We start from the raw sequence: 20869 nt of genomic DNA, 5'->3' as shown, positions 1-20869 counted from the left end.
CCACTAGCTTAGAAATCGTAAATGGAAATCAAATTCAGCTCAAAAACATAGAAATTTTCAAGTGTGCCGACTGCTAGACATTGCTATGTTTAGAAATTTATTGTGAGAGATTGGGTTAAGGAGTAGGGTAGTATTATGGCTTGTTTTTGAAAGGACCTATGATGCCGCCTAGAAGGGGGTGAATAGGCATTTCTAAAAATTAACACCTTTAAATGTAGAAACGATTAGTAAAGGGAGTTTCCAAAATGGAAACTCCAAATAAGAGTAATACCACCCCTCACAAGTTAGCCATATAGTATGTAAAAGATACTAAATAAATCTAGGAGCCACAACCCTGCAACGCAACGATTAGTGCAGTGAATTGATAAAAACAGAGCAGGGGCCAATATCGGACACGTCCGGTAGAGGTACCGGACACGTCCAATTTTATCTAACACTTCAGGCAATATCGGACACGTTCGGTAGTTATACCGGACACATCTGGTATACACGAGTTCTGCAGTGTGACCCCAAACTTGCTCCTTTTGATTCCAAACTTCAATCCAACCTATAGGCACCCACTAAAGATAGTGCCACACACAGGTAACCTGCACAAGAGCTAGTGCAACACAAATATCAAATGAAATGCAAATTGAGACACGATATTTATTTTACTGAAGTTCAGACTCGTTTGAGTCCTACTCTCCGTTGAGGGGGCTACGGGCGACCCGACGAATGTCAGCCCTAGAGGGTACCACGAAGGTCACTCTAGCCAGAGTCTTTTCCAACTCCTTTTCCTCCCACTAGTTGATTCCAAGGCGGTGGAATCGATCGTTACAAACTTTTTGAGGCACGCCACAATCTCTCGGGTGCTCTCCGATGATGCCTAGCCATCTAGGACCAAAGAGTCCAAGAGTAACAAATGCGAATCACAAGATTGACAATATGGACAAGTGCTCAAGTGGTTGGATTGCTCTCTTTTTGAATTTCTCTCAACCCACTAATGGATTTGGCAATTTGGATCACACACTCACTAAGAGAGGGTTTTGGGAGAGTTGGCAAGGCTCAAAAACATGTATTTCAACCAGCAGAATCAGCAGCCTCCAAAGGTGGAGGCTTGGTGGTATTTATAACCCCTTTGAAAAACTAGCCGTTGGAATACTGGACACGTCCGGTATGACTTGCACTACGCCAACGGTAATTGAGTAAAGTATCGTTGTGCGGCATTGAAACTCCCAACAAATACTGGAACTCCTGACTCACGTTAGAACTCCCAACCCTCAATTCATTTGAAAACTAGATGTTGGGCTCTGGTCGTCCATACCGGATACGTCCGGTATGACCAGAACAGTGAACTCTCTAAGTCAGTTAATTGTCGGGACGTCGGAACTGCTGATGATTGCCAGAACTCCCAACGAACCAACCCGAGAACACCAAGTATCAGTTAGGCATGAGACGTCAGAACTCTCGAGGATTGCTGGAACTCCCGACTCACGCTGGAACTCCCGACGAACCAACCCGAGAACACCAAGTATTTTACCGTGGCTGGGCAAATACCGGACCAATGACAAACAAGTTAGCTCTTTTGTCTCTCAAACACTCAAAACTCACAAGGGTTGGCATGAGCACTTATGAATGATTATCTACAACATGATGCATCCCTCTTAATAGTACGTCATATCTATTAAACTCAAGATCAAAGAAAAAATGAATTTATACCGCTTGAGTTGATCTCTTTTGAATTGATGTCGTCTCTTTCAATCTTCAAGTAAGGGTGTCAACATGTCAACTTTGATCTTTTTCACTTGAGCATAACCATCTTGAGCACGTGACTTGATTCCATTCATCAAATATGAATAATCCCAAATGTATCAAGTCACTTCCATCAAATACTCCAATAGTGATTTGATCCTCCACATCAACATGACCATCATAGCTTGATTAGTACCTCAACTAAATGCAAGTACTTCCTTCTTCACCCTAGTTAGGTTCTTCGGCTGCCAAGCCATCGCTTGCCCTTCACCCTTGCTTAGTACCTCAAAGCCTTTCCTTGCTATCTTCACCATCTCAAGCCATCAAGAAACACCTTATGTTGAATCATCCATTCATTTGTATTGTATATTTTTCATTTCAATTTACCAAGCTTCAAATATGAGACCATTACATATGCAATCCCTCGTTCCTCATTAATTAATTCTTACCGAGCTTGCTTTCATATAGTACATGAAAATCCCACAATAAATAAGCCTTTGCATGAATTCCATTTGCATTGTTATCTTGTGCTTGAACTAGATTGTTTATACAACAACACATCATTTTAGCTTTTATTAAGTACCTATGAGACAACCTATTACCTATGCACACTTAGTAAATGGGTTAGACCTTTAATCATGTTGTCATTCAATCATCCAAAACCCACTAAAGGGCTGGATGCACTTTTAGTTTTAGTAGCCTAATATGCCCTCTAACGTATAGCAAAAGTGGTTTGGGGATTGGATCAACGGTTTAGACTTCTTGAACGCTTTAAAATCCGTGCATAACATGAACTCAGGCCATCTTCTTATGTTGGTCACAGTCACCAGGCCGTCCTGCCCTGATGCCGCGGTGTCGGTGCGCCGAGTGCGCGCGCACGCACACACATGGCCACGCTGGCCGGTTGCTGCTGCCGTAGCCTGGCCATGGTGGGCATGCCGCTGGCCGCCAACCATAAGTCGCTCACCTGCACCTGGCCGTCCTGCGGCCGTGCTACGCCGCTGCCACTGCCGTCGCGCTGCCTAGGCATGGCCGAGGCCGGATGCAGCGAGCCATTGGCCCTGCGCCCTGCTGCTCTGCCTTGCACTGCCATATGGGTGCCATCGCGGCTGCGCTACGCTGTCGTTGTGTTCGCACTGCTGGCAGTACTCTCGTCGCGACGTTGTCGCTGCCATTGCGTCGTCGTCACATCTGCACTGATCCACTGCACCTCTGCACTTTTGCTAGCCTTGTGCGTGTCACCTCTGTCATGCGCACGTGGGTGAGCCACCATCGCCATGCCATTTATGGCACTACGGCGCACGGGCCACGCCGGTCGGATGCGCGCATGCATTGTCCATAGCGCCAGCATGTGGGCCTCTCATGCTCGCCGCTCGCGTCCCACCAAGGCGTGGACGGGCCGAGCCCAGCTGTCGCGCCTTCTCTCTCTTTCCCTCTTTCTCCCTCTATTTTTCGCCACCATCGCGTCATGTCATGGTGAAGCCAGAGAGTGAGCACCTCTCATCAATTCCTCATGCTCGCATCTTCGCCTTCAGGCCCCCTCTACAGTCGACCCCACCCCGCCTTGACTCGCATCACGTCGAGCTCCAATTTTGGAGCTTTGCACGTCGTTGTGCCGTTATGGCCCATAGCCGCCCACGTCATGGCTAGTCTCCACCACTTCATCCCACGCCAATTCCTTAGCACCACTAGCTAGCCTTGGTCCCTCTTCATCGTGCGCATGCTAGTCGCAGCTCTAGTGCCGCCTCCTCGCCGTTGATGCGGCCATGCCTTTTTGGTTCGTCGTTCACCTCATAGCGCACACGAGGCCAGCCTCACTCTGGTCGTCTCTGGCTGAGCTAGCTTCTCGGTAAGGTCACTGGTGAGTGGTCATTGCTCACCCGCTACCCCTACCGCCTTGTTGTTGTTGTGGCTCACCTGAATGCCATTGCCATTGCTACTGGGTGCCCACCGTCGTGGAGAGGTCCCTCTACGGTGTCCCGGCTCATGCAACCGCTGCCCATCGTCTTGTGTCGAACCCTAGGTGAGCGGTAGACTCGTAGATAGGTCAACGGGGGTCCTGTGTGGCTGGCATAAGTGCTAGTGCCACCGCTCGTCACGCCGAAATGCGAGGGGATGGCCGAGGACCTTGCCGTTGAAAAGAGAAGAAAGATCCGTGGGTTCCATTGCAAAGTCGTTGTCTATAGAAATAGTAACGTGGATTGCGGGTTGTTTTGCTCATAGTCTAGGGGCGTTTTTGCAATAGTGCCGATGCGCGTGGGTTTCCTCGCCGCGGGCCGTGCCTCGCCTGTGGGCCACCGTGCGCTCGCGCGCGCGTTGCCCCGCGTGGGCCGCGTTAGGCCGAAAGTGGTTTACCTTTTTGTGGAGAATAGAAATAGCTTTTCATTTGTATTTCTGAGCTGATCTTTGGTAAATCATATAAAATTATGTAGGTATCCAAAAAATTGTTTTACTAATTTTGTTAGTTCCTAAAATTATGCTCTATCTGTTGGTGTATTTAGTTCATATATATATTTGTTGATACCAGGAACTATTAAATCGTTTGAGAGTGCTTAATATTATTAGGTTAAATATTATAGTAATTTTTGTGGTAATATGGTGATAGCTGTAGCTTTGAAAATTTTATAGTAGCTTCATGGTATTATTATATGCTCACTGTAATTTTTGTAGCTTTAGAATAGACTTAACATAAGGGTAGTTAAATGCTCTTTGTTTCAAATATACATTAAATCATTAGTAGAAATAAAGATATATTCTTCATTTATAAAGCTAGGTGTTTGTTAGTTGAACCAACACTTTACTTGATGAAGATGATAGTTAGCTTAGTATCTTAGTCATTAGAGCTAGCTTAGTAGTTTACCATGTGTATTCTTAATTTAGGAGCTGTTGTTGCTAAGATACTAAGTGTTGCATCATCATCGCATGCATGTAGAGAATGAGTTGGTGGAGATCATGATCATCGGAGACCATGAGTTCAAGGAGGTGATCGAGGAGTACGAGGAGGAGATCCTCATGCATGAGGAGGTCCTAGAGCCACCACTGACTGACTGAGCTGACACCGCGCCTGCCCAAGGCAAGCCCCGGTGCATAACCCTTATTTTGAATGATCACTAGATATATATATGTGATGTGCATTTACGTTACAGGATTTATATTGATACTACATGCATATATATACCTACCCAGGAGTCCAACTAGCATAGGTCGAGTAGCTGCTATGCTTAGGCTATCGATAGCGTCAGTAACCTGTCGTTACTCACAATAGGTGATTATTATTATCACTCTCATGATAAAATGGTGAAAGGAAATGGAGACCTAGCAGGGATATGGTACGGGTATTGGTGGGTGTAAGAGGTTGTGTCCTACGGCCCATGGGGCATAGCTTGGTTACACTGTTTTCCCTGTCCGTGTCGGTTAAGGACCGACCGTTGCATTGGATTCTAGTCAGGTCACAGACTTATTATCCTGAGCACAACTTGTTTATGGGAGCCGGGAAGGCTCGTTGCTCTCTTGTCGTGGGTTCCAGCTCTTTCTAGACCGACTGATTGGAGGCGGGGATGGTGGAGGTCTAAGCACCACACTGAGTCTGGGACTCAGGAGTGGGGTCTTGGAGTCCAAGTTTAGATGGAGACCTGGACCCCTTGATAGGAGAGTGGTAGGTTGGTCCTGCTTGTGCCTAGGGTACAAATGGGGTGTTTGTTTCAGGGTACCCAGCTAGGCTACAATGATTCATGAATCGCCATGTAATACGATACGACTTGTCTATGATCTAGCACCGTAGTAAGAACTGGAAGATAAAAAATGGTGAAATGGATCTGATTGCTCAACTCTTGCTTGAAAGTAGAATAGGTGCTTACATAGAATGGCTAGATAAATGAACTAATCATGACTGCTAATAAGAACATCCATAAGGATTCACTACTAGTAAGGCTTTTCGCAAAAAGGAAACCCAGCAAACCATTAACCTTATCATATCCTTTGGAGTCGGGAAGTTATTCCCACTAGTCGGGTAAGTCTTGTGAGTACATTGTGTACTTAGGGTTTATTTATCCCTGTTGCAGGTGCAGCTCGAGGAGTAGCTGTTGAGTGGAGGATTCTTTTGGTGGGCACAGACGGATCCTTGTATCTTATCGTTAGAAGTTTATTTTAATTCCACTATTTAAATTCCACACTCTAAACTTGGTATTGTAATAATGTATTTCTGAGAACTCTTGATGTATGAAATGGACTAAGTATTGTAAACTCATTCTTATTATTGGATCCTAGAGGAAAAACGTGGATTATTCGAGTTCTCCCTTGGGGTGTGCTCGACGGAACCGTCCAATGTAGCTTGCTTTCGTGGTGGTTAGTGTCTAGTGGAAGACAAGCGCCTCCGAAGGTGTGTTATTTTGGGCGGTTCTGCCATATGAAGTCCTTACAAACCAATGCCTCATTACTTAGTCTCTTACATCACTAGTTTATTAACAAACAAATGTATCTAATCAGGAACATACCCACTACTCTTAGTTTGGCCCTTTCACCTCACACTAAGTGATCTCTTTCACCTCAATGAAATAGTCCGTGTAGCGAATATCCCTCATAAAATGAGCTTGTTTGCTTCCTATGTCCAACTGAGTTAGGTTGCGGGAGCAACCATGACAAGAGATGCAACATATCACTAAAATTGTAGTCTGACCAACCATACTTAGGCTTCAGGATCAGTACCTCAAGCACAAAACATAGTGTTGCCCAACGAGCCGAACAACTTTTTCAACACCATACAAACTCTCTCTCTCTCTCTCTCTCTCTCTCTCTCTCTCTCTCTCTCTCTCTCTCTCTCTCTCTCTCTCTCTCTCTCTCTGCACTTTTTACTATTTTCAAATTTTCTAGACCTTTTGTGCTCCTAAGTAACACCTCTGGTGCAATGTTCCAAAGCATTTCCTCCAAACAGCCAGCATCATCTTCGTTCCCAATACGTCCACCGTTATAGCCACCACTGCTATCATCATCCCCATCACGTCCGTCGTCATTGGCACCACCACCTTGTCCATGGCCACCCATTTCATCATCAAGATCAGCCATATATGTGTAACTCATCTATGTCATGAAATTCTTCTTTCAACTCAGCATCAAAGAACGCTTCGTCATGATGGATCTAAATTGTGTAGTTCTTCACAAAACCTTACATGATCAAGTGCGATCTGATTGTACTCACATCTTTTGAAGTGAGTATGTTCCTGCAGCTCCTACGCGGACAAAAAAAATCCGGTTTCATTCTAGGTCATAGCATGCTTCCCTACAGCTTCAATGAACCCATCCACTCCAAAGCAGAAAAGTGGCTTCCATCTTAATGAACTGGACATCCATGAGTTCATGTCCATCTTTTTAGACATCAAAGCAAAAAAACAATTAATTAATATAAATAACAACAATTTATAACATTTGTGCAAGGTCATTCTTGTTTCAAGTACAAATAAAATTGGTCAACTTTACTTTAATCATATGACTATGACAAAATAGAAAATCTCTACATAGCTACCTATACATATGTAGGTCTAATTATTAGCCCCCTAATCAAACAATTAATCATTTTTTACTTTATAATTATAGTTATATGAAATTTAAAGAAAATAACTAAGAACAATTAATATTCAACCCGTTGTTGATGCAACTTAATCCTTTCAGAAACAATTAATGGATATTGACTAACAAATTAAATAATTTTAGTTCTAAATCTAGTTAGATCCAAACTCTTAACCCCTATTCAAAAACTAACTAATAGACCATAAAACTCAACACATGACCACTAAATAAGGGTAGAATCTTGTTCCTCTACTAAATTTAACGTTAGGACCTTCAAAGATTTGACCCAATTTCATTTATAATTGCTTCAAGCATACAATGAGAGAGAAATCAATAACCAAATTAATAAAGTAATCTACCACTAAACATTCAAAAAGATGTTAGGAATAGCGTGTACATACCTTCTAGAGTCAAATCATCCAAATAAATCAAAGCAAAACCTTTCCCCTTATATTTGCAATTTTGGAGAAGTTGTCCAACACCCTGCCCCTTTGCTTTTCCTCCTCGGGCTACAGTTCTGTCCCAAGGAGAATGAAGAGGGGCTACTTATACACTAGGCTCAGAATAGTAGAGGCGGCTCTACAAATGGTGTTTTAGAGGCGGCTAAGAATTCAAGCCGTCACTTGAAATAGCCCTTTTGTAGAGGCTAACTAGGATTCCCAGTCACCTCTTGAAATGTTCCTTTTCAGAGGCAACAGAGTTAGTGGGTCCCTATGGATGTCACATTAGAGGTGGATGGGAATTGAGCCGCCTTTGCCTAAAAAAATGCAGTTGTCTCTATAAACCGTTTATGTAGTAGTGGCAATTATCATGGAAAAATATCAGTAGATATTTAAACATATTGCTTGACAGGACATGTTTCTATTTTGTTTAAAGGACTGTGCATATTGTTTTTTATTTATACCATACCGTTTATAATTAAGTATATTAATATAACAATATCACTTGCAAAATTTGAACAAAAATAGTTTTAATTTCTAGAAATGGGATTACAAATACAATTTTGTGCATGTACCTAGCAACGGTATTATTGTCACTTCTGTTTAAGGTATTGTTTGGACTTTGAAGAACTTGTTCTCTAAGAGCACCCTTAACAATAGTCAACTTGCTAACTTACATAAACTTTAAAATAAAAATAGAGTAACCTAACATGTTTGTATAGAAAAAAATGTATAAGCAAAAACACATGAATCATGAAAAGCTATTTTATCATTCTCTCTTTTTATTCAATAAAATTTATTCTATGAGCTAGCTCTTTTAACATTATTGGAACTACCGTAAGTGAAAACTTTAAAACCGTAGAATTGTTATTTGGAGCAAAATTTAGAAGCTACTCTGATGTAGCAATAGCATCATCAGAGAGTAGCATAGGCTGCGGTGCACGGGCACGCATGCTTTATGTCGCGCCATTTATACAACCGCAGCGCATGAATAAGAATTAGTGGAGCGACAGCCGAGACGAGTGAGCGTATTGAATTGAAGAGCTAGCTACAGGCTGCTCTGCTATCCGTCGCTTAATCAGGACACCCCCGATCTAGTGCCCATTTCGTTTGACTGATTTGTTGCGAGAGAAAAATACTGTTCGTTAACAAAAAAAAAAAAAGCTACTGATTGCTTATTGTTTTACTGTTCATTAGTTCTGCGTCCTATTCGTTTGACTTATAAATCATACTTTTTCAGTCAATAAATAGTATTTTTCTCTCAAAACAAATCAGTTAACGGTACTTTTAGTCATGCCTTATCAGCCAAGCGCGAACAAGGCAATCATTAGTGGCCAATCCGATGCGATGCGATGAGCATCACGCCTCCATCGTCCATTGTCCAACCGTCCTCTCCTCTCCACGACTAATCGCGTCACCCATCCTTAACATAGCTATAGAAACAGGCTGCCACAGCTAAGCCTGTTCGCTTGTTCGTAAACGATCGTAAATTTCCAACCGGGAACAGTGTTTTTCTCTCACACCAAACCAGCCAGCAGTAAATAATCCACGATACGATACGGCCTCCCGAACAGGCTACGTCAGTCCTGTTTCTTTTTTTTTCAGAACTGAAAAGACTCAAAACCGGAGTAATAATAACCATCGCCAGGCAATAACTGCACTTGAAGAAACCATGTGCCGAACACATTTCTACATTTAGCAAGCAGCTTCACTCTCTGTTCAAGTGCCGGACATTGATTTGGGCGCTGGTTTCTGATCGTAATCTGTGGTGGTTGCACTTGTAAAGCACCAAACAGAAGTGATGCTACGCAACGCAGCAGGGCAAAAGAGCGCATCGGCTTTCCGGCATGAATGGGGAGGGGGCGAAAGCCGGCAAGAGAAATCGAAATCTTCCACAGCCAGACAGGCCAAAGCTGTCAATCTGAAGCAAGAAATGGATGCAACATCTAGCAAACCTGATGTCACCTGCCATTGATGATGCGTCCGTAAGTGCCGGTCTCTCCCCTCTCGAATGTATGTGTGATAAAATAAAATAAAAAAATCTGTGCTTTCGCCTGCTCTGCCATGAGCATATATAGCAGGCACACCGTTTACACAGACAGATACAGCCAGAGTCACGACGAGCTGTTACCCGTCATCAGTCACAATCGACCAAACCGCAGCGTCACGCTTGGCGCGGCGCAGCATAAAGGTTGCATAGCTGAGTTCACCGTGGTCTATTACTTAAGGCAAACTAATGCAGGATCGGGCCACTTTTGCAAGAGCCTCAGATTTACACAAAGTTAAATATAATTTATATTTTGATCACCTGGACGACATGCAGCTTGGACATTTATTCAACAATAGCGTCATACATTGTCATTCATCTTGAAACCAAAGTCTATAACATGTCTAGAGTCTAGACACGCTTACTCGAACTTACATAGACATAGGACACTTAGATTTATCCAACAAAAAAAGTTTACTTAAGCCCTCAACGTATTGGTAGTTGTCTACTTCACCCTTTCACCTATAAATCAATATATTCTACCCCTTAAACTATTAAAAACAGTCTAAATAACCTCTAAGGCGGTTTTTAAAGTGGTTTTAATAATGTGGCATATTAAAAGTCTACGTAACCCCCTCATCTATAAGACCTAATATTGTAACCCTTCAAGCATATTTAAAATGATCCCCAGATGATCTTGTAAGGCCCTTTGGACAAAGTATCCAACCATACTGACCTAACAATCCATGCTTGCACGCAAATTCATTGGTTTTCTCCCTCTCCCTACTCTTTCTAGGCTCGTGCCACTGCCCAATAAGCACCACGCCATCTTTTGCTCCACCTCACAGCAAATTATGACACATGCTTGCATAATGTAATAATCAAAATAAATGTAAATGTGAATAGGATTTCAACATGATCAAGGAAACACTTGTCTTTTACCCAAGGAGTAGTAGTTGCTCAGACATTCAAACACAAAGCAAGAAAGAAAATGAGAAAAAAAAACATACACACCATTTATAAGAAAGTTTTTATACTGACAACACTAATAGATAGCATTACTCTTTGCCAAGAATAAAGCATATACGCGTTACGTTAATGATATAGGGCATATAGCAGAACATGATATTTATTGGAATTATTTTGATAAGGGAAAAAGGAAGTTGTGTGAAGATGCCAGCTTCAATCCTACACCCGCCAAGCAGTGCCCACCGCTTCATCGACATGACTGCTGCAGGAGAGCAGATCGATCAAGCAGGTTAGTGCTTCAATGACGGTGGGATGCAATAGTCCCTCCGCATCATGTCAAAACATCCTGCGGCCTTCGTCGACGAGAGACCCACCCTTGCACGCCAGCAGGGCGCCCATGGCTGGGCCGGAACCCTTGTTTCCTCATGACACCAAACAGCCTGAGCGCGTCGTCGGCTCGTCTATGCACGGCGAGGGCTCTGATCATAACATTCCACGGGAAGACATCCTTGCTGTCCATCTTCGAAGACAACGAATGTGCGGGCCACGTCGCCGCACATGGCGTACATCTCGACCAAGGCTGTCCCAACCTCAGCATGGACATGGAGCGCCGGAGTCAATGGTTGGCATGGATCCATCTGCCGAGCGTCAGCTTCCTCAAGTTCTCGCAAGCCAAAGCTGTCCGGTTTGAGACCTTCAAGCAGGAATCTTCCGTGCCTGGTGTAACTCGAGAGATGCAGTTCCAGCCTTCCAGGACACCAGGTTCCTCTCAGGCATCCGGTTGAACAGTGCCCTCGTGCCGGTGAAATCCCCCGCGTTGGACAGCGCCCTGATCATTGTCGTCCATGGTATGACGTTCTTCACCGGCCGGCATCGTCGCGAACAGCTCCTTCGCTGCCACGACATCCGCCGTTCTGACGTACGCGGTGAGCATCGCGTTCCATGACCCGATGTCCCTGTCCGCTATGGCATCGAACACCTCCCGCGCACTCCTCACGTCTCCGGCCTTTGACGTACACCGACACCATGTCACCATCCTATTGCAGAGGCCAACCCGCGGGCGACGTAGAGCGCGAGCAGCGAGCTGCCGATGGCTGGCACGACGGCGAGCCCCTCCTTGAGCATGCGGCAGTGCACCGCCTGGGCGGCCCGCCTCATCCGCAGCCTCGCGCACGCGTCCACGATGTACGGGTAGGTGAAGTTGTCCGGGGCCGGGGCGAGGGCGAGGCCCTGCCCACCATGACGCGGCACTTCGGCGAACAACTCCAGCGCGCGCTCGTGGAGCCATGGTACGCGCAGCCCCGGATCATGGCGTTGTAGAGAGCGACTGTGCCGGGGCTGGGGGGCTCGGTCTCTCGTAAGGAGGAGAAGAGCAGGTCCACGTGGGCCGTGGCGCGGCGGACGAGCAGCGTCGGGAGACCAGGGAGGAGGAGGTGACGAGCAGGCCATGGATCTAGTCGAGCTGCCGCTCGCTGGCGTAGTCCTTAAGGAGGCTCCGTCCAACTTGAACTCGAGCTACAATGATGATCGAACTAAAATAGGACTCCAGACAGAGAAAAACAGACGTACCAAAACTGGAAACGAACAGAAAATTGGCGTTTGCTCGCCTCTCCTTTTCCTTTTTGGTGTGATATGATTTGGATTGTTTTCCTTATAAATGATTGATTCTAAGATAATGCACTTGGAGGAGGACTCAGTCTCTTACCGGGCACAACACCGACGCATCGTGGTAGGCCTAGTCTCTTTGCCAGGCACAAACTTCGGATTGCGGGCATCAATGCAATATGGTGGATGTATTATGTTATGAGAAGTAAAAAGCCGGGTTGAAAGAGACACTTTGCTATATAGAGAGTAAAATAAGATTTTGTCTAATTTATTTTCTATTTGAATTAGGATTCCTATTCCTATTCAGTTTATTCAGACTCAGAAAGATCTATTTGTCCTATAACTATCTAATAAGGTCATATAGTCTAAACGGAAGAAATTCTCGACTACCGATAGTTAGGGGAAGGTGGCCGAAAATTTTGCTTATTTATTATTATGTATAGATTACTACTTCTACTTGCCTGAGCAGCAGAACAACAAAAAAGCTCAGAAGGATTCAGAGCATGTGCTGAAAACAGTAACAGTAATAAAGGGAAAAAGGTTCAAGTAATAATCGAGTAAACAAAAGATGCAAACTTCTTTGCATACCTTGTAACTGGTTGTTTCATCTAGCTTCTCAACTCAGGAAAGGAACAAGATAATGACAACTCAAGAATCAAGATTGAAAGCGGATGCACAATATTAAGTTCACTCCCATCCAAATGTTAGTAACTGAGGGAAGAACATCCTGCAGAACCATCCCTGGGGGAGCAACCACTGTAGTAATCCAGCAACAAGAATAATATCACAACCTGCTGATCATACAGAGAATTTCACAGGATGGTTCCATACCAGTGCAGTGCAGATGTACCCAAACAACAATAACTGATAATTCTCCACCCACGACAGTGCCATTTTCATGCTAACAACTCAACCCCAGGTAACAATCAGAAGTAGAGAAGCCACTGAAGCAGAAGGGCCTCAAAAGTGCCATACTCTCATCAATGTGCTCTTGACAACAAATATGAATACGCTGCATGTGCTAACGTCATACATGAAGGTAGCTGCTTACAAATATTACTTCTGGTGGACTAATATCCTTTATCCTCACATATCCAGACCTTGATGAAGCAACAACTTTCAACTTTATCATGGATTTGCTAAACATGATGCTGGTCCCACTCTTCTAAAATCGCAAAACATCCTTGAGCCTGTTGGGATTGAACCTTCAAACATTGCAACTCAAAAGACACATGAGATGGACAATTGGTACCAACATCTACATGTGACAAGATCGTAAAACACTGATAGAAACACAGTGTATTACCATTTTCCAACATGAAGCCTTTAGGCATATACTTTTACCTATCAGAATCATAGCAATGGAAACACCAATTACTTGAGGTTCTTGTGTTAAGGGCTCTACTAACGTTGACAACACCTATTACTTGTGGTTCATATAACACTAATATTGGGAATGAAAATAAAATGTTGTTTGTTTGGATAGGTAGGTTTTACACTCAGCTCACCCAGGTTGGCAGGGAAAATTTTCATTTTCCCTTCCAATCTGAAGAGATTTGGCCTAATCACATCCAAAGATGCCCTAACGCAATACAGAAATGAAACCTAACAGGAGCACACAAACCTTGTTATCCTCAAAATGGACTCTCAGGATGCAAATGGCTATTCATGTAAAGCCTCAGAAGCAACTAGACTTCCTTTAATGACACTCCCACCAACCACTGCTGCTTCTGACATACTGATCCACAATACCAAATTCTTTGTTCTGCTCAAGTCGCTTAGCATAATTCTCGGTAGATATCGGACCTTTCTTACGCCTGCGATAGTAAATGATTTCCCAAGGCCACAGGCGTGCAGCACCGAAGTACTTCTCCACAGATTGATCTGATGAATCTCCCTCTTGTGCCTCAATCCCATAGTGCTTCAGAGCTGAGATCACTTCATTAGTTGTTAGCTTCAAAGACTTGTTTCTCCCATTTTTGGCCAGAACGTCATGCTTTGATTTCACTGACAAAGAGTCCTCAAAGTTAGCATTCTGGCTAAGCACTCTATTGGCAGCATTATCATCAACCAAGTTCTTATCGAAGTCAGTCCCTGTGTAACCAGTAACATTAGCATTCTTGATACGAACAAGCGTTTCCCCATTCAGGACCTTGCTGTTCAAAACTGAACCATTCCCTTCTTGCTTGTTCTCATCCAGATTTTTTACTTCAGATCTTGTCCTGAACTCCAAATTGTCCTCCAATTGAGAATTCATCAGACCAACTAGATTTTTGTTCTCTACATCAGGAGATGATTTGTGCTGTGGTGAAGCAGATACTGAAAATGGAACAGGATGGTTGATATTTGATCTTGATCCTTCATGCTGAGTTGGTTGAGATGATTTTGAACTAGAATGTGCAGAATAAGTTGGGGAATGTGCTTTAAATCGAGGTCGGGATCGGGGGGGATTTAGATCTTGAGTCTGAGGAAGTCCTGTTGGAATGAGATCTCTTAACATTAGCATGGTTAGAGCGCCTTGAAGGTTCTGAAGAAGGCGATGATCCCCGTGACCTTTCAGATCTGCTTCTCTTGCGTCCTTCCTTGTTTGTTTGTGGCATGTTTTCACTGTAGTGGGCATGTCTCCTGCCATCTCTCGGCCAATGCATTAGCATATTCCTCTCAGCAAATGGCGTCCTACCATCTTGAACTCTATGATTTGTTTGGTCCAATGGATGAATATGAAATTGTGGTCGCCTCCTCGAGGGCGACCCAAATCTTCTCTGCCTCAGCTGCCACTTTTCCCTAAAGTTCAATCCATCTCTCCTTGGTATGAAGTTATCATCTATTCCATGAGGGCAATTACGTGCAACATGGCCAGAAACACCACAACTGTAACATGTTGGAGGAGATCTTGATTTATCATGGCTTATGTCAACATGTTTGTCAGGGTGCTCTTTCCACTTCTCTGAAGAAAGTTTGTGTTCACGAGAATCATAAGAACTTGCTTTAATCACATTTTCTGTTTCTTCTTGCCTTTCATATCCATGATAAGGCTCATAGCGGTCAAAATCATCACCGTCTCCACCAGGGGTACCTTTCCCAGCCCATCTATCATGCTCTATTATATTTGCATCAGCTGTACCACCTTCATCAGTCTTCACCTCCCCTGGACCTTCATCGTTTGTACCACCTTCATCCCTCTTTACATCCCCTGGATCATCGCCAACGTTTTGTCCAGCATCATTGACAACCTCAGCAAATTTACCAGATTCCTTTTCTAGCCCAGCATCAGAATTATGACTCTGATCATGATTTGCTGGTTGATTATTCCGAGCTAGAGGATCCCTGAACCTAATATTGTCCCTAGCATCTCTGAAGTTCCTTCCGCGAGACAATTCAACAAATCTCGAACTTCTCCTGAAACCCTGAGAAAATCTGGGCTGCTGCTTTGACCAATTAACAGTAATGCGCTCCCCACAAACATATTTCCCATGCAGGGCCCTCATGGCTCGAGTTGCATCGTCATCAGAATCATATACAGCAAACCCATATCCATCTTTCAGGTTAACAGTGCAACGACCAAACCTCTGGAACAGATGTTCAAGATAACTTTGCCGCACATCTTGGGAAAGCCGCCCAATATGCAATGACATCTATAACAGCAAAAATATTCCTTGAGAACTCTACTCAGAAATTCAAAATAATGCAATGAAAGAAAGTAAGATAGTAGCATTGCTAAATTCGTGATAACTACTCAAGCTGACAAGAGTATAACTTAATAACCATCCAAGGTACATAACAAAACTGAACTCAATGTCGCCTAATTCTATTGCAAAACCAACACTAATAAGTTGATTAAACTTCACAGCATATTCCTTGTAGTAATTTCATGGATTCAAATGATTCATAAGTGAGTTAATGCTAATGAAGAGTGCCTACTTAACCCTCTTACTAGTACCAATGCAATCAGTAAAACTAGTCGTTCTAAGAAATCACAATCAGATAGCACAAATAAGCTTCAAGGTAAAACAGCAAGCAAAAAATGAATAAAGCAGTTATGATCAATTAAATTCAAGTTGATCATGAGCTGACCCAAGCTTGCTTGGGACTGAAAGGCTATGTTGTTGTTGTTGTTGTTGATCATTAGCTGACCCAAGCTTGCATATATATATATATTGTTTACTGGAACATGCTTTCTCACAACTCTTACAGCACTGCTTCCAATCAAAACAAAAAATCACAAATCCTTGTGTATCCACGTCATCATAATTATATAGGATGTATAAATCAAAGGTATTGCTCAACCAGTACGCATTAGCTTTAACCACAATCATGGAACTAAGTTTCCCTAGGGTCGAGAATAATTTTGAATACTAACTGTTCAATATCCTGGATGGATGCTTTCTTCTTAATATAATGAAGTGCAGCTCTCCTGCGTTTTTCGAGAAAAAAAATATCCTGGATGGATGGAAGGTATCATCCTGATTTGTTCACAAGCACACCTATGGCCCTGTTCCCAGCACTAGTGCATAGTAAAATAAAGGCAAAGGAATATTTGTTTGATGCCTTTACAAATTACTAAGGTTCACCTTCTGTTGTTCTGCATAAGCCAACTTGTAAACTGGAATCAATCGTGTTCAAGTTTTCCAAACACTAGTTCCATGAAAGAGAATAAATATTGAATCTGATGTGAAATGTGTGCATTCAAAAAAACAAGATAGTACCATGATTCCCAGTTTCCCCCATTTGCTAGTACTGAGTACACCATTCTGACAGCTAAGCATAGATGATTTACTATCGCCAAGATAGCTCTGAAGCAGGTTGCATCAAAGCATTCATTACTGCAATTGCAGGCTGCAGCTACTAAGCAACAGAAGTTACAAAGCATATGGTCAAGTCAACTGCATCTCAGGATGTCAACCAAAAACCACACTTGAGTGAGCTGTCCTCTTAGGAGCCAAGAAAAGCAATGTGACAACTCCAAACAATGCATAAATTATCACCCAATTTCATTGCACAGTTTCATCTAATCTAATGTCTTAAACAATCAGCCTCACACAATTGGAACATAAAACACTAGTACAAGTTACAACAAAATACCAGATTTCTGATTTTGTATGGAAACCAACTTATGAAAGGGCACCTGCACAGCACTAGCAGAGCGCAAAACAGCGAATATTGCCAATCTACCGGACACTAAAGGTAATACACCAATGTTACATTACAAATTTCACAGCCTAGCAGAACATGAAAAGAGCAAGCGCATCTCAAAGAAGCAGGTAGGCATCTAGCACAGGCATAGGTAGTACAACATATAGATGACACAACAGAACCTCAAGGTGAGAAACATATACCTTGTTTATGGTCACCAAGTGATTAAGTAAAACTTGAACCTGCAAACAAATCAGGGGACAAGGTCAAGTGATGGTTAACTAGAAGTCAAATACAGAGTATGAAACCTCCGGGGCAGCAATCTAACTAGGGTTCCACCAAAAGTTTAAATCGCACAACTAGAAATTAGGGTTCAATCTAGGATCTAACACAGAAAGCAAAACTAAAGCTAGGTTACCATGGAAATGGAACAGCCCACACAAACACCGCCGATTCTCGCGGGGAGACTCAAAAAAAGGAAAAACGAAAACGCGCACCTTGCACCGCGTTCGGATCAAGATGGTGCGGGCATGAATCTAGTGCAGGATTCGGACGCGAATGTAGATGCGTGGAGCCTAGTTGCGGCCACTTACCCGGACTCGCGACGCTTCGCCTGGATCGGATTCAGATGCGAGAGAGCACGATTGGAGGGTTGCTTCGGTGCTTCCGCTTCAACTGCAGCAGTTGCTGGTCTCCTCTTCGAAGCGTCGAGCAGCCGGAATGGCGACGAGCCGAGGGGCACGAGGGGGTTTGGGTTCTGCCCCCTGCACCTGGGCTGGATCGTCCGTCTGCTTAAAGAGAACTCTGGCCCAACTAAACCTTGATGGGCCAGAGTCACGGATATAAGCGTCGGCCGCGCCATGTGTTTAGTGGACCAAAATAACAGGACGGGCCCCCTGGAGATCTAGAGAATCCTGCTGGCAGCGTACTACTACTACTACCCCGTGTCTGATTTGTCCCAGCTCGTAACAGACCAGACGAGCAGACTCCTCACTCCACGCCACCCGGCCCCGGCACTCAGCTCAAGAAAGCACAGCCACCAAGCTCTAGCGCCGGTTAGCTAGCAGATCGATGATGCCTTCCACGGCTCGCGCTCTGGCCGCCGCGGCCCTCGTCGCGGCGGCGGCGGCGCTCGCGCTGAGCGTCGACGGCGTCGGCGCCACCCCGGAGACGACGTGCGCGGCGGCGGCGGCCCGCGACCGGCGCGTGGACTACGGCTTCTGCGTGTCGAGGCTGAGCCACCACCACGACAGCCCCGACGCGGACACCTGGGCCCTGGCCAAGGTGGCCGCCGACGTGGGCGTGGCCACCGCTGGGGACGCCGTCTACGACATCAAGGCCCTGCTGGCCACCAAGCCGCCGGGCGACGCCCAGGCGCGGGCGGTCCTGGAGCAGTGCCAGAGGCTGTACGACGCGGCGGAGTCGGCGTTCGCGGAGGCGTACGACGCGATCAACCGTCGCGACTACGCGGCGGGCAAGGGCAAGGCCGCCGAGGCGGCGTCCATGGCGCGCCGGTGCGACGACGCCTTCGCGCGCGCCGCACTGCGCCCGCCGCCGCAGGTCGCGCGGTGGGGCGAGGAGTCCGCCAAGATCGCGGTCGTCTGCACGGCCATCACCGACCTCATCGACTAGGCCGAGCGATGGGTACCGTACCGGCCAGGCAGGTGATGCGCTGGCTTCTGCGTCGTCGCGATCCGCCGGCGTGTTGTGTGAACTTGTGATCCGTTGGTTACACGCCAGACAAAACGCGGACGAGATGGCAGTTACCCGAACTTGTCGCCGCTGAAAAATGTAATGTGATGATGGAATAAAAGCGTTTTATTGCAGCCCGCTGTACTGTTCAGTGTTCATCTCTTTTGCCACTTTTATTACACGTCTGTATAGTCTATACGCACGCCCCATCTTTTGGGCCACCTGCTGCGGCTGCGGCGGCGCTGGCCAGTGCCAGTACAGACGCGGGGCGGTGGCGGCGGCTCCTTCCTCCTCCGCTTACCTCTTTCCTCCTCGACCATGGCGCGGAGGCGGCGGCGCCAGCCGGGGACACTGGGTCTGGCGCCCTGACGGCCAGATCCGGTGCCCCCGGACAGGGGGCAACGCTCGTGGTGGGGCATGCATCTGACGGTGACTGGCGGAGGTCGGCAGCGTCGACGGCGGGTGCTTGAGCCAGCGACGACAGCTGGCGACGGCTTCGGCGTGCGGCAGGGTGACGCGCGTGGCAGGGTAAGTCCAGCTCTGCATGTTGCCCGGTCGGAGGGGGTGACGGCCGACGCAGCTGTGCGGCTGCTGTGAGCAGTCGATGCGTCGATGCCCCTCTGGAGGGGCTTCTGCGGGATGACAGTGATGACGACAGTGGCGACAGGCTAGGGTCTGGCATCTTGGCTCGACGTATGTGCTAGGGGCACCTCAGGTGAAAGCCTTGGCGACGGCGACGCCTGTGGGCGCCGATTTCCTTGTTGGGGGCGTCGTGTTCTCGTGCCCCCAGCCATGTCTTCCACGGGTGGAAACCCGGTCCATTCCTGGACAAGCGACGGCGGCGCAATCGGCGTCGTACCCTTCCTGAAGGCGTCACTGTGGAAATTCATCTCGACCATGATGTCTCCTTCGGCTGATGTCCTCCGCCTCTCGGCGCCCGGTTGACGCGAGACGGTGAGTTCTGCATCGTGAAGTTGGAGCTGCTGCATCAGGGGGATGTAGCTCGGCAACGATAACGCGGGTCGAACCCTCCTTCTCCGATGGCTGGGTTTCAACTTTAGAGGCTCGGCAATCGCCGCGGGCGGGGCATGGGATCAAGGCAGGAAGTTGGAGTTGCTCTTCACGAAGTCGTTGAGCTCGGCAACGATGACCGGTTGCAGCCTTCTACTTCGGGCCCATTGGTCTGACATCTTAGGATGGGGCGTCAGTGTTTTGCCATGGGAAGTCGGAGTTGTGGCTGCTTTGCAACCATGCTCGGCAACGATGACTCATGATAGTGTGTACTCTACCGCGTTGCGTGGGTGGGGTAACCTTCCGTGGTGTTTGGCGTCACGCTTGTCTACCTTTGCTTGTATATAAACTTCATTCGTCTTGACTGAAAGGCAGAGCTCCTGTCATTGTTTAAAAAAAATGATTTGAGTCATTCTAGCTAATTCAATTCATTTCAAAATCTGAACTAAAATCAAATTGCTGAAAAGACATTCCAATTCAGGGAATCCAAACGGGCCATGAAATTCAGATGAAGGGTTTAGAGATTGGCATATGGAATCTAGAATTCATAGGCATGCCGGTGCTATCACTGTCAGTAGTGCTCACTCAGAAGCTGAAGAGAAGTACAATTTGCTCCCGATACTTAAAAACATTAATTTGTGAGTCTATTGCCTCAAACACAATAAAATTATGCAATTTCAACTATGCGGCATTATACATGCTAAATATTAGCGTTTCCGTAGTGAATTTTTTTGGGTAC

General features: G+C 45.7%; 1 protein-coding gene and 2 pseudogenes across 1 annotated transcript; 1 reads left to right on the top strand and 2 right to left on the bottom strand.

Moving 5' to 3' along the window:
- Positions 1–10866: 10866 nt before the first annotated feature.
- LOC136469993 (pentatricopeptide repeat-containing protein At3g29230-like) lies at positions 10867–12414 on the bottom strand (annotated as a pseudogene).
- Positions 12415–13095: 681 nt separating this feature from the next.
- On the bottom strand, positions 13096–18182 carry LOC136473647 (uncharacterized; annotated as a pseudogene).
- Positions 18183–18395: 213 nt separating this feature from the next.
- On the top strand, positions 18396–19261 carry LOC136473646 (pectinesterase inhibitor 8-like). Its single transcript, XM_066471303.1, has one exon. The coding sequence runs from the start codon at positions 18499–18501 to the stop codon at positions 19057–19059; it is 561 nt and encodes a 186-aa protein (XP_066327400.1). The 5' UTR covers positions 18396–18498; the 3' UTR covers positions 19060–19261.
- The last annotated feature ends 1608 nt before the right edge of the window (positions 19262–20869 follow it).

Source organism: Miscanthus floridulus, chromosome 8 (assembly GCF_019320115.1).
Source record: "Miscanthus floridulus cultivar M001 chromosome 8, ASM1932011v1, whole genome shotgun sequence".
In the NCBI taxonomy this organism is placed as follows: domain Eukaryota; kingdom Viridiplantae; phylum Streptophyta; class Magnoliopsida; order Poales; family Poaceae; genus Miscanthus; species Miscanthus floridulus.
Note: the sequence above shows the minus strand (reverse complement) of the source record. Positions and strands in the feature narration are given on the sequence as shown.

Excerpts from the sequence above, each read along its gene's own strand:
- LOC136473646 (XM_066471303.1), top strand. The coding sequence starts at position 18,499 with ATGATGCCTTCCACGGCTCGCGCTCTGGCCGCCGCGGCCCTCGTCGCG.